At 41.6% G+C, this 14,951-nt stretch overlaps 1 protein-coding gene across 1 annotated transcript in view; it reads right to left on the bottom strand.

Annotated features, from left to right (window-relative positions):
* Positions 1-14,951, bottom strand: part of CLASP1 (cytoplasmic linker associated protein 1) — a 168,329-nt gene that overhangs the window by 109,155 nt on the left and 44,223 nt on the right. Inside the window, exons 3-8 of the mRNA XM_072932017.1 lie at positions 14,267-14,345; positions 13,927-14,030; positions 13,354-13,445; positions 13,194-13,269; positions 10,417-10,514; positions 9,022-9,089 (exon numbers count right to left, since the gene is read on the bottom strand). Coding sequence (XP_072788118.1) covers positions 9,022-9,089; positions 10,417-10,514; positions 13,194-13,269; positions 13,354-13,445; positions 13,927-14,030; positions 14,267-14,345 — 517 coding nt within the window. The remainder of the gene's footprint in view (positions 1-9,021; positions 9,090-10,416; positions 10,515-13,193; positions 13,270-13,353; positions 13,446-13,926; positions 14,031-14,266; positions 14,346-14,951) is intronic.

Genomic DNA, 14,951 nt, shown 5'->3' with positions numbered 1-14,951 from the left:
TATTCAGGGCTGTCTGCAGCTTTGGGGCTTCAGGGGAATAAACAAAAAAAGAGACTCAAACTGCTTAGCACAATGCAACAAAAGGATTCTTTTGACAGAGCAGCAGGGCAGAATTAATTCCTTCAGCAGGCAGAAGAAACCCGGTCATTATGCAGTATTTGCTGTCTTAATACTACAAAAATAGGATGCATTTACTTATTTTAGCTCAGTTTTGTTCTATTTCGCATCACTATATCTCAGCTACAAACAAAATACTTCAGCCAAACATAACAGAGGAGGAAGGCAGGGTAATGCCTGACCAGGGCCAAGTATAGACAATGCCTTCCCTGTACTTCCCTCTGGAGTAACAAACCAGCATTTGTCCACTCCTGCATTTTGAAAAAAAGCTCCTCTTCATGCCCCCCACTAATATGTGGCTGTAACAGCAGGTTTTGTTCTACCACTGCATGTTAAAACTGGATATACCATCTGTATTACTAAGTCTTCCTCAGAAATGGGCTCAGCAGTCTAATCTCATCCAGCCTAAGGTCAATGATCTGAAAATGAAAAGTAACTAGGTAGAAGAAGACCTTCAAGCTTCCAAGCATTTGGTCTCAGGTTTTTTTTAGAAATCAACCAGGTGCACTTCAGTCTAGACACTTTAATAAAACATCACAGTTATGGAAGCTGCAGCTACTGTGGTTACAACATACAAGACAGGGATGTTATTTGTTGCTGGTAGGAGAAACACATGTTTCATGTACTTCTGTTGCCCATAAAAGCCTATCCTGTATTTCACCAATTACCACATTGACTGCTGTCCTCAGAGGCTGCTAATTACATCAGCTAAACTCAGTCCACTTGTTACATGCTCAACCTGAAAATACATCTCATCAAATAAATGAGAGCAGCAGCACAGAATTTATCAAACTACTCCACAAGAGGTGCAAGAAATTTCATCTCTTCCCCAAGCAGTCTTTGGCCACCACTGAGGCAGCTCATTAAGGACAGCAACTGAATTCTAACTGGGACACTGATTCTATATAGAAACAGCCCAGAGCATTAATTTTAAAGTAGTTATTAGGAGATTACTCTCCAGCACCCAGCCAGGATACAGAAAGGTAAAGAAAAGACACCTACTACTCCACTACTTTCTTGGAAACTCAACTGTTTGTGAGCCTCAGGCAAGGACTTCTATGCCAAGAACAATTTTTTAATTGTTGTCATAGGAGCAGAAAGTTTGTGATACCTTCACTTGTGCTCACTGAAGTGCTCTACTGTGTACCCCAACAAGTGTTGAAGTCTGTGTGTGAAACACAAACACAACCCAAATGAACTTCACAAATCTGCACCGTGTACAACTATGGGATACTTTTTACTCCCACCATATTGCCCTTTAGTGTGCCAGTTTTCCTCTACAATATTTGAATAGCTCATACTCCCATCTCTCAGGGAATTGCTGAGAATTAAAAGGCTGACTTAAAATCACTGCTGTGTTCACAGTGATCAATATGTGTGCACAGGCATATGTATGAACCATCCTACTGATGAACTTGCCCCTGGCAGATTCTGTGTACAATAAACAAAGCTAAGCAATCAAATCCATAAGATTTAGTTAGTCTTTTCATGTAAAAATGTCACTGAAGTTAATATTGCTCCAGCTTTGACCGCAAGCTCTTTCTGACAGAACAACTACAAAGGAGAGCCAGCTGGGAAAAACAGCACAGTTTAGTGCAGAGATGTTTTGTTTTTTTTTTTAATGACCACTACAAATTTAAGGCCTTGTTTTAGAGGTGAAACCAACCTGACACCAAAATTTGTGAAAGAATTTGGAAGAAAAGATCATAGCAGAGTAATCAGCAAACTGGTAAGCATTCCTGAACTGTGATCACCTCTGCAGCTGTACCAGATGTTACTGTGTTTCCATGGGAAGGAAGGGTGTAGGATTTCTTCAGTCTAATTCTTTATGAACACTGGACTATAAATTAGTCTTTGCCATGTGTTCTAAGTTGCATGTGTTCTCTGAGGCAACCACTGAGCTTGCTCAGATACACATGGTACTTTACCAATGGGGGAGAACAGGCCCTGCATGAAGAAATTCATCTCCAGATGTGTAGGACATTCATGTATTTAACTTCCATCAGTAATAACGGAATGGTGCACATTAATCTTTTACTCATGAAGCCCACACTGAACAGCAGCATCTCATCCTTTAACTGCCCACTCCTTCAGCCTATATTTTATGCATGTCTGTTAGTGATGTTGGTAGTAAAGTGATTCTGCTTAATTACACCAAAGCTTTGCCAAAAGAGCATTTGTGTGTTCATATAAAACCACTGGGCTTAGGGGAAGTGATGAAACAACCAGAGTAACTCTGGTCTTCTTTGCAAGGAAATCGTGGATCAAGGCACTTTGGATTCAATCCAGAATTTGCAATACCCTAACAACATACACACGTACTTTTCTTCTGACATTTGCTACTACCACAGTTCAGACAACCAACAGTGACCTGGAGGTCAGACATTTCCCAGCTGATTAAGATCAGCTAGACCACTGCCCCAGGCTCTTCATTTCACCAGCTGATCTTTTAAAGCTGATAAGTTCCTAGAATGATGAAATCATCACACTTCATTGACAGCAACAAATACATGCTTGTTTTCTGCAATAAGCAATGAAGTACATTAATTATTCAACATAATTCCGACTTTGGAAAAATCATGGATTATTCTCAACTCCTCTTTTGAGAGACAGGAGGAGTCAGAGTGCAAAGGTCTCTCAGCTGTAGATGGTGACACTATCCATTGACAGGTGATGCAGCTCATAAGGAGGAGAACAACCAGCCCAGACAGGCTTCTGTATTAATTTCCTGGCATTGGGAGGCATTTACTGATGGTGAAGAAGGAACACCACATACATGAATCCACTGCTTCCTCTGAAAATACAGGCAGTAATTGTCTTGGAAAACAATGTCCCAAAAGGATAAAATAAAGATCTGTCCATAGAAATGGCACATATTGTAGCATGCGGTATTCATTCCACAGCATTCAGTTTGCCCAGGAGATTTCCACTTTCTGTTACAAAAAAGCTGCCAATTAACTCACACCTTGAGACAGTAAATATCAATACAAACCCAAGGTTCACAGAATTTAGATACCAACCGACTCAAACTTCCTAAAATTATACTATATCCACAATATAGTAAGAATTTCAAAAAGACGACAGGTACACTGAATGAAGAGAAAAGGGGGAAGAAAGAAAATGCAGTTTTACAAAGATGGCTAACAGAAATCATCTCCTCTGAAAGCTCAAATGAAAAGCACAGGCTTCTTACGTACCAAAAATATACACAATATATGCTTCCCTCCTCTAAATTAATTCTTCACGGGTGAAAAAATACAAAGCTCCTCTGCCTTTCCATTTCACCAAGTCCCAATCCAGCCTCACCGAGTACCACAGACATCCTCTTACAGAAACGCAGATAAAACACAAAAATACAGGTTAAAAAAGAGTGATGTCTCTATTTGGCATATTCTTGGAACTGTGATTCAATGCTAATTCAGAAGTACTCATAACCAATTTAAATAATCTTCCCAACTGATACTGCAGAAGGAAATGGTTAGGAAATAGACGTCTTAATGACCACTCAAAAACAACATAGATATCTAAGTAGGGTTTTTGAAAATTCATGTCCTTCATCTATCTCAACCTGTTCTGGTCCCTTACATATGCACATATTCTCTTTCATCACCCCATGACACAGATAATTTATCATATTTTATAGAATCCTAAACTGAGCTTGATGACACCAGGCTACAGATGCTTGCAGACTATCTCTTTAAGTTCCACTTTTACTGCAAGATTGCTTCTGTCCCTACACACCGTTAAAAAGAAACAGAGCAGTCGAATACTCAAACATTTACAAATAAACACATCCATCCGTGTGGCACATTCACCAGCACCTACCTTTCCCCGTAGTCATTATTCTCTGCAGGGCTGGGGAGCTGCTGGGGAAGGGCACTGTGCTCGGGAGCAGCCCCACAGTCTCTCAGCACATGTTTCTCGGCAACTTAATCAGCAGCAAACCAGGCACCCTCCTACACCACTTTGCTGTGTGACCTAGCAGGCGATTGCCACCTCTCCTCCAAAATAAAAGCCTGTTCAGCATGCAGCTGAGCTCCATGTGCCCCCCTGTGCCTGCTTGCTCACACCCCTCCCCTTCTGCATTTGAGAATTTCAGCAATATGCTTATTTACAAAGCTGTTAGAGAGGGAGCAGAGCTCCTCTTGTCCATTTATACCTTCCACAAGGATGTACTATTAATTAATGGTGTTCATTCAAACATGACTCGAACATTACTGCTGTCTCTCGGCCCACACAAGAGTGGAAGAGGTGAAGAGGCATTTATTTGCTCTTTTCATGCCCTAAAAATGCTGAGTCAATGAAACCAATCTTCTGTTTCATTTTGTATTTCAACTTGGGAACTGTATAAATAGAGCAAGCCATAATGGAAATTTAACTGCACAAGGAGGTATGAACGCAAAAAAGGACAGTGCAGCATTCACTGCTTCAAGATATCTTTTACCAGGATAATTGTCGCTCCTTCCTGTCTGCAATTTGGCTGCTTGGATGTGTGTTGACAAACAAACAATATTCCACCCTCAGATGCACGGCCTCACTTGAAAAATGTGGGCGATTTTCCTTCACATAACAAATATCAAAATACCTTCCAATAACTCAGCTTTATTACCAGCAAAACACAAGAATCTTAAATAGTTCCAGTTTTCATCTATTTAACTCCAAGTTCTCAAGTTCACAAACAGAATTAATTTAGTAAATAGCATATTTCTTATACACCGTCCCAAATATAAAAGTAGTCCTACTGAAAATTAGCATCGCTCCCTCTTCATAGGTTTCAGTAACTGAAATTATCACGTCTTTTATTTCAGCACTGTTTTAATTAACTTGCTTACTCTTAGAGCACATACTCATGTAGTCAGCTACCAAAATTGCATCCTCCCCTCACCTTACTCCATGAGTACCCGGTGGGGAGAGACCTCAGCTCCAGAATTCTGGCTTAAAGATCCTGCTTTGATTTCCTTCCAGCCCAACACCACCACTACCATCTCCACTGTCCCTAAATCCGGCTCTTCTGAGTCAAAGTTCAACATCAACAAGAAAGTAAAATGCCCTCCTTTGCCACAGGAAAACCACCACAATATCCCTTCATACACAAATATAAATGCATCTCACAAGAATTGTGTGACTTACATTAAAAAATTGAAGGTTGGCATCATATTAGAATATTACAATGATGAACAGCATAAAAAACACACCAAAACATTTTGGTTGCTAATAACTTTGGTTTGGGTCATTGATTCCTATCAGACTGTATTTTTCAGTACATCATTTATTTTATTCTTAATCTTTACTAAAACTTGATTATAGAGTCTTCTGGAGTTTAAGGCTGATTCAAAGTCAACTCAAATCCATGAAAAATCTGTGCAGTTTATGTAAAGATCCTTACAGATAATACCAAGGAAACCCATACAAGCATGAATTTCTTGGAGCCTGTGTCCAATAGCCTCTCTCTATATCACATCCAACTAAAGATCATCACACAATGCCACTCAAAGACAGCAGCTGACTAGCTGGCAATTACTGGCTCTTTCATGCTGAAAATGTATTTGTCCCAGGGGAATAAGGCATCTGCATAATTAGCAAAAGCAGTTACACAGAAAATAATTAGCTTGCTGAAAGCCCAAAAGGGGAAAAACTATAATTTTTGCTTCAAGAGGCTGACTAATTATATGCCAAATAACAAAACAGAGCTGCACTGAGAATCATCAAGAAATCCAGCATGGATTTTAGCTTCATATTCTAGCTATAAGGGCTGCTGGTAGCCTAGCAACAAGCAGCATACTTGGGCATGCCAAATCCTCCTCCGACTTAATGAAACACCTCAGATTACTATGCCAACCTCCCCCACCCCACTATGCATTTGATTCTTGTGTATCTAAATGATAAAAACAAAGCCTAGCCAAAAAACAATCAAACAATTCAAGATAAACTCAAACAAGCACTAATGGACAACAGTATAGAAAGATAAGCCAAAACAAAACATGAATTATTTTCAGAGACTTGAAAGTCACAGTCTGATTAGAGTTGATTCATTAGATTTCTTCTTTGGGTTAAGAAAATGTCCTATTATTTTAAGCAACTTTTCTAGTAGGTCTGTCTAAGATTTCTGTTCGTTTGTGTCTTGGGAACCACTAGGTATGAAACCTTTAACAAGTCAGAGCAACTCCCTGATCTCCAAAGTACTCCTGATATACACAGACCACTGCTGCAATTCCTTCCTTTTACTTGAATCCTCAGTGAACTGGTGGAAGAAACTGTTATCCCAAACTAGTCTCAGAGCCTAGAGACCAGTTTTTACTGTGTTCCACCATTCTAGAAGCCACAGCTGCTGTCCTAAATCCCCAGCACCACTGTGTTCTGTACTAACAGAGGCTTGACAACCACTTTCAAATCTCACTGTGATTAGCACAACTCTGGTGCTCAGTTATGAGTGACTTTTCTGCCAACAGCCTGCTCTTGGTTATCCACAAGAGAAGCACATTCACATAGTCACCCATCCAACCACTCTGCCAGATTCAAAGAGTTAACAAGGCTGAGCTATTTCCACTATTTCCTGAGCAAGGCAAATCTTTTGCATGTGCAATATCTATCACCATTCTCCCTGGTGAGTCTGACAACTGCTGAAAGTGTCACCTTTGTTCAGAAAGTGTCAGGGACACGAGAAACCTGACAAATTTAGCTCATCTTTCTCTCACAGGCCACAATAAACTTGTGACTGTGGGTGAAGATAAGCCTCCTTTTGCTGGCTTAGACAATCTCAAAAAGATAAACTAAAAGTTGCACAGAGCTGTTGACACACAAGATAGGACAAGCATGTAATGCTGTATTTGTGCTGTGCTTGGAGGGCAAGGAGAAGCAACAAACAAGCCTATGGCACTAAGGGAAACTGAACCCTCCCCTCAAACACACACAAAAAATATTAATAAGTAATGTTATCATTACTAACTTCACAAGTGAGAAATATTTTGATTCTGCAGCTATAGACTTTTTCATTTCTAGGGAAGATGAAAAGGTTCCGGCAGAACAATAGGAGATCCTAACTTTGCTCTCTTTGATCCTTAACACTCATCCACCCTCCCTTTCTCCCAGGCTACTTTTTTGTCTCAGTGTTCATACAGGAGATTCTACAGAGGAGAAATCCTACCACACACAGACTCCAAAGATTGCATCCTGCCACAGCACAAGCAAGAGCAGGGAGACATCAGAAGATCAGGTTAAATAGAGTGCAGAATACAGGAGTACTTGTGTTGGGAATACTGAAAGTGTATCCATGGAGTCAGAAGATGGGGATCATAACGTCTCAGGACCTCGAAGCACAAAAAGGGTAAATCTTTCACTGGAACAGTGACAAACGGGTATAAAAGAAAAAATTATTTTCAAGGAAGCCTAGAAGTAGGAGATCTGATACACACCAATGCTTCAGATGTAGCAACACATCTCAGATCACAAGTCTGCCTCCTAGAAACACCAAACAACAGCAATCTACATAGTACAATGATGCATCAAATAGCTTTTTCTGTTTTGAAAGTTCATTCTATTCCACTGCTAGCAACACAAAATTCCACCTTAGTCTAGCCAAGTGGAAAGCAAAGAAGTTGAATCAGCCATAAATCTGTTTCAGTTTGAGCAGGGGTTTCAGAGAAATCACCTGGAGGCTGGGAACCTAAACAAACTTGCTAAGGGATTAAATATTTACTTCCCCTCCACCTGTTAAAAAGAACAAGGACATTTGTTTCTCAACTACACTTTTTTTACCCCTATAAGCCTCATCCACCTGGACATACAAAATAGTCCCATATTATGCAAAAGCGTAATTTTAACCCATTCCATCACAGAGGAACCTGTAATAGGTCTTCATCACTCCCAAACATACAAGATAATACATCACCTTTCTGAATAATCCAAACTATAACTTCAGGATTTTCAAATCAGTTAATTTTATTGTTTCTGCAGGGATGAAGTTTACTGGGTTATAGCAAGAATAATGGTGCCCAGAAGTGAAAAAGGTATTTTTTTTCCTATTTAAAAGAGAAAACACCTCTCTGCTCTCTTGACTTTGAAGAGCATGGTAGGAACGACTGGGACATCATCTGCCCTGCTCCTGGCTTTGCAGAGGGTGTGAGCTTGATAGGAACACACAGTGCTGAACTCAAGATTCTTCGTCTGCTCTACTCAACTGTCAGCAGAAAAATGCATTCCTCACCAAGAATTCTCACAAAAATCTACTGCTAAACAACACCTATTAAATTTATAATACCTGTTTAAATTACTTCCTAGTTCATAAGCTTATCTGTAAACACAGTAATAAACACTTCTTATTACAGTAAGCAAAATACTAGTCTCAGACAAGACAGACAGAATTAAGGCTCAGATAAGGGTCTTTGGCTATCAGTCCTAAACATACAAAAGATGCAAATTTAGTGTCCTGGTTTAGGACAGATTTGGGAGGAATCCCAGGACACTTAGGAACTGCAAAATACAAACAACATGAGCTTTAAACAGAACACTGCTGCATTATTGTGTACATGCTCTGTGCCTTTTAGGGCTTTAAACTGAAAAGGCAATTCTTCTCTGAAATTACTATTTAATTTACCTTATGAACAATTTATATGCACATGGACTTGAGAACAGGAGATATATTTCCCTAATGTAACTCAAGAGGAAAACAAGACAGTTACAGCACCACCTTCTCTTCTTGAAACTCAGGCTTCCTTCTGATAGTACAAAAAGACAGCAGACAAACTAAATGTCCATTTTATTTGTTGCTAAAACACTGTGTGTATTTCTGAACAATCACCATACTTGCTTCCCCTAACAGAATGCTTGCTGTATATCTATTTGAATGCCTCACCAATTGAAAATTGCCAAAAGCACCAAACAGAGAGTACAAGTACTTCTACTCACCAACTGAAGTCTGGACCATGTTTCCAGATTTTTGGACCTCATCGAATTTTGTAAAAATTACATTCAACCTGTTTGAAAGTTAAAAAAATACACAATTCACAACTGAATTTAAATTGTAGGAATATCAGAACAATAAAATCACTAAGGTTGTAGAAGACCTCTAAGACCATCGAGTTCAACCTTTAACCCAGCACCACCATGTTCACTACTAAGCCATGTCCTCCAATGCCACACCCACACGGCTTCTGAACACTTCCAGGGATGGTGATTTCACCACCTCACAGCCAAATTCTAACATCTTATGATCTTATAGAAGAGATTTGGCTTCACTCAGGTCATTAGGAGCACTGTCAAAAATGTCAGCAGAAAATGTCAGTGCAAGGAAGTTATTTTAAAATTTAAAAAAAACCAACATCAACACAGGTTGAAAGGAAAATCTGAGATATAATTGATACGCTTACATTAGTGAAGATGTGATATAGCTAATTGTAGATGCACTTCCAGTTCATCATCACTTTTTCTATCTTAACTATTTGCAGAAATACCACAAAACATACCCCCAAAAACCAACTTGACACAACGTTTATCTTTGGCCCTGACACCTTCCCATTTATGTCACAGGTCTAGCAGAGCAGAAGACTCTTATCACATCTCAATCATTCCTTCCCAGTGAGTTTATTACTTTAAGGCACATTTTGGGAGCAGGTATTTCCACTGGAGAAGCAGGGGCAACAGTGCTGCCTCCACCTGCATGTAGCCCAACTCTAAAGCCACCTCTTCCCTCTGAGCACTGACAAGCTGCCAGCTACTCCATCCTCAGGGATAACCATGCTCTGCCCTGAGCACTGGAGGCAAGATGCAGAGCAGCTTTCTAATACACCTGAAAGGGCAGAAGCAGAGGGACATGGCTTTGGTTTTAACATAAGTTTGGTTGCTTTTTATTTCAGGTTTGGGTGGGGGTTTTTTAGGGGGAAGGGTGCAGGGGGAGGGAAGCTGCTTTTTTTTCTTGAATAACATTTTAAAACTGATTATTTTGTTTGTGAGTTTTTTTGTTTATGACAGCCTAAGTTGCATAAACACAAGCTACTCTGATATGTCTCCTTTCTACACATGCAGTACACACAGGAAAAATATTAATTTCCTAAACTTAAATCAGTTAACTAAACACCTGTAATAATTTTTGTGGTTTTCCAAAGATGATGTGGCACACTTGGGCAAATGTACAGGATCTGCATTAAATAAATCTGAGTGTTTCTCAAATTAAAAAATAAAAATAAAAAATGAAGTGATCCCTGGAAAAGGTTCAATCATGATGTTCCTAAAGTCTTCTGAAGGAAGGAAGGGAATAAAAAGCAGCCCAAAAACAGTGAAGACCTAAGGACATTCTCAACTTACCGAGATTGGGGTAATCCTTTTTTACTGAGATCAGCCCTTACACGTTCGCCAACATGTCTGTAAATTTCCACAAGGCTGTTTATTGCTGCATCTCGAACCTGGACATGAGACATGAGAGAAATCAATCATCTTTACAATTTAAATTAATAAATCTCCAGTAAATCCTACATTAGAGAACTAAATTTGTCTATTTGTCAGCAACAACAGCTGCTACTATACACATTACCACACAGTTCACGAAGGAGCTTCCAACCCTGCCTTTCACACGTTAACAGTATCAGCAGGTAATTGAATTGAAAAGGCAGTGAAGGTCTAACATGAAGGGTGTAAGATTCAAAAGGAGCTGCTTGGCTGCCTTTGCCAAACTCCTCCCATTGTATATAACAGGTACATTTACTGGATGAAAAAAAGGATAGAGACACAAACAGACCTTATTTTACTGGGATATTATAAAATAAACTGATTTGTAATGCTGTCTTAACAACTTACATTTCTATGTGGATAGCAAAACAGGGAGGAAGGGAGGAGTAATCAACCACCTGAGTCACCATGAATTTTGCATATTTTCCAAACTGATTTGCAAGAAATTGCTGAGCACATCCTTCCTTCCAGCCAACAGAAGAGACATAAATCTGATTAAAGTGTCACCTTTCTGTATTTAAACCCTTCCTCCACTAGACACAGCAGGCAGAGAAGGTAAACAAACAATCTGCTCTGCCTACAGAAACACTGATGGAGCTGTGCACTTCTGCTTCTCAGAAGACAGCTCAGCAGCAGCTAGCCCCCCACACACCCCAGGACTAGACAAGGAATATCCTGAGACACAAGCTAGAATTGCCTGTAGGTGGGAGTCAAAGGGCAGGCACACATAGCCTGTCCCCCAGCCAAAGAAAACCCTAACACTTGACTCACATCCACCTCAGCCCGTTCTCCTGCTGCACAGCCTTCCCACTCAGCAGCTCACTGCCAGCCTCCAAACCCCTCCTCCACTCATGCCAGCCCTTACCCAGCACTCTTGCCTCTCATCTCCTGCCCACCAGCCCCATTTGCTACCAACACTGCTGGGCACAGCCGTCTGTGGGGACTCTTTGGTGGCCCCCGTTTCTGTGCACAGACCCAGCCCAGCCTGAGCACAGCAGGGATTGCCTCTGCGTGTACACTTAAGCAGAGGCACAGCTGCAGGACTCTGTAAATCCCAAGGAGCAAGGCAAGGAGCCCCCACCATCATACTTGGTTTAGTCTACCACAGCAAAAATAAAGCTTTAGTAATTTTATTTTTGAGAAAATTATCAGAGTTTAAGAACTATTGTTACACCAGATGCACATTGAGTTACTCAATCGCATCAGCTGAAAACAACGAAAGCACTATTTCTGAAAAGGGCTCTGATGGAACAGCTTCCACATCCACAACAAAAGAAAAAAACTGGACTTGACCTGGAATTGTTTCTCGGTCCTTTCTCCAAGAGAGGGCAGCAGTGACCGAGCCCAGCAGTCTCCCAGCACTCAGGAGGCAGCAGCAGCAGCTCCAGGGGAGCCAGGACCAGCCCCTGCCCCCGGGCAGGCACTGCTTCACCCAGAGCCACTGTCACAGAGATTTCTGTCTGACCAATTCAGGCTTGCTGGGAATGAGGAACCAGACCCAGGAGAAAGGGAAAGAGATCAGCCTTGTTTCTCCTTGCAGTTGGATACAGGACAAGGAGCTGTGCCTGGCACAAGGAAGAGGCAGCACAGAGGAAAAATGTCTCATTGCCCTCACCAACTTTCCAATTCAGCTCACCTGAACTGGACCTCACACTTGCTCAGCAGGACCAAGGCACCTGTGTGTTTAACAAGTCCAAGCCCTAAACCCAGGATTTCCTCGGAGGGTAACAGCTTGCTTAGTCCCACCTCAGAACTACAGAGGATCCTAAACATTAAATTTCTTGGAGTAGTGGTTTTACCATCCTGCAATGGCACAAGCAGCAAGAGAAGGTTGCTTCACTCTCAGTCCTCCTCTTAGCAGGGGAGACCCTGACAGCCACAGAAATATGGCCAAGTCCCCAGAGCAAACATAAACCCATTCTCCAGCTGGACACCCCACACCTCCTTCCAGCTGAACACCCTCTCCAGACCTGGATCACAGATGTGTCACCCATGCTGGCAGAACAATCAACAGCATCATTCAAAAACTCAAAAACTACTAGAACACATTATACGACAACCTTGAACACTACTTCTCCACCACCTCTTCTCACTAACCCCACATACTTGCATCTAATCCCAAACAAGACAAAAAGCACTTAGGAGCAACAGATTTTATTCCACTTGTATTTTCACTTGGGTTGCATTGCTGATTAAAGGTCCTGGTACGATTGTCTTCACCCCCTGTTCAGAAACTGCCTGTACAACTTCTGGCAGTGCACATGGCCAGGCTGTCTGACTGGCCCCATTTGCCCTCCCTGCCCAGACTGGTTTCTCTCTGAAGGTGAGGGGCGCTGCACTGAGCCCAGAGGGATCCCTGCAGCCTCCCCTGTATTCAGGCTCCAAGGCACAGGAGTTCCCTTCCCACAAAGGTTTCCTCTTCTGTTCATCTCACCTGCAGATTCATGTTGCTCTGCTGAACCCTTGGAGTAACTGATATGTTGGTTTGGACATACTTCAAAGTACGCCTCTCCAAAACCAGCCAAGGGTTCTGTGTGCACAGCATTGTTCAGAGCTCACCAGCAGCAGCACAATTAGCTCATTTACCAATGAGGCAACCAGCACAACCTTTAGCATGACTCACAGCAAAAGCTCACCTGGCTGTTTGGATCTCCAAGTAAGTTACATATATGTGGCACTATCTTACTCAGTGTTAAACTCTGAGCTCCAGATCTGGGAATAAAGAACAAAAAGCACCATTATGAATCAGAGCAGGCTCATGTACACAACACAGGTTTGCAGAAGGCTCTGACTTACGCATTGAGTGTTGCAATAAGGCAGAGGCAAATCCCTTCTCTTGTCCGAAAATTCTTGTGTTTGAATCCTCCTAGCATCCTGTCCCACACGTACTGTGGAAGACAGGAAAGAGAAAAAAATCAGATGGGATAAGATACAGATTCTGTCTTCCAGCAGAATCACACCACACCACCTCTGAAGCTCAAATATAAGCACTACACCCATCCAAGCAGAACAGGACAAAAAGGAGCAAAATACTTTTAGATCTGACTAATTCTTTGTTTTGTGCTGACTTCACAGTAACTTCCCATTACCAAAAACAATACTCATACTTACAGAAAGCAAATACCTTCCCAAAACCTGGAACAGTAACTCTTGACATATACCCATCACATCCTTGGGAAATCCACTGACACACTCCCATGTGGATCCTGTCAGGCAATAGCCTTCCCAAGTGAAGTTAACATCTTATAACAAAGTTTAGGGAAATAAAGCCATTTCAGACAGAAAAATGGCAGAGAAAACCTTCTGAAAGAAAAAAGGTTTCCTTTTTTCACACAGCCAGTCATTCATGCTGTGGACTGTTGCACATACCTGAGGGTTAGCAGCTTGTTCCATGATTTTCAGCAGCAAGGTCTGATCCTGCTCCCTCACCGAGTCTTTAGAATCGCCCAGCCTATCAAGTAAACTTGGCAGCACTAAGGAAAGAAAACAGGAACATTTAAATTGCTCAGGAAAAAACTGTAACAATGGCAGAGTCCCTCTGGTCTCCCCCCAAAGCCCAATGGAGGCACTGGCCTTGCTGCCCTTCAGCAGAGCATGAAAACCACCAAGAGCCTCCCAAGTGCTCTCCTGGGAAGCAAAACAACTCTGAGTTGTCAGCTAGTGCAGGTGCTGGCAGAGTGATGGTGACACTCGCACAGAGACCCCTCACCTGTGCCAATCTGGGCCTTGAAGCGATCTTGCAAGCGGGACACCAATGCAGAGATGATGTCAATCCCCAGGAGAACCACCTGCAAGCACAGAACAGGCAGTGAATTAAGAGTGCACTGCAACTGTGATTGCTGCTCAGTGCTAAATTCATATGTACAGATGTGCAAGGTACACAAACCATGTGTATAAACTGCTTCAGTATTTGCTGTAACTAGTATTTCTAATTAATTTCAGTTATTACAATTAGTAAATGGTATGCACTAAGAGCTGCTTAACTATTTACTGGCAGAAATTAAACCAAACACTTTTATGACATAACTGGAATTCAAAGACAGACACCTAGTTTGAGAGAAGCTTCATGACAGGCGGCAGATCAGAAAACCTGCTCTGATTAACTAGGCTTACTTACTGAAAAAAGTATATCACATACTGAACATACTGTCTAGCCTGTATTTGAAAACACTTCGTAAATTCTGTAGATCATAATTGTGCTAGTACGAGATACTTCTCCCTAAGTTTTTGGATAAGCACCAAGGTTAATCTGGAAGCGTTAGGGACAGCCAGGCTTCTGAGGCGATGCCAGCGGGACTGTTCCAACACAGCCCAACCCCCGTACATACACACAAGTGTACATATTTACACAAACAACAGGACAGTGGTCGTGGCCCCAAGCCCTGGCTCAGGGA

This window comes from Taeniopygia guttata, chromosome 7 (assembly GCF_048771995.1).
Source record: "Taeniopygia guttata chromosome 7, bTaeGut7.mat, whole genome shotgun sequence".
Classification (NCBI taxonomy): domain Eukaryota; kingdom Metazoa; phylum Chordata; class Aves; order Passeriformes; family Estrildidae; genus Taeniopygia; species Taeniopygia guttata.
The sequence above is the reverse complement of the archived record's forward strand: the minus strand, read 5'-3'. Positions and strand labels throughout refer to the sequence as shown.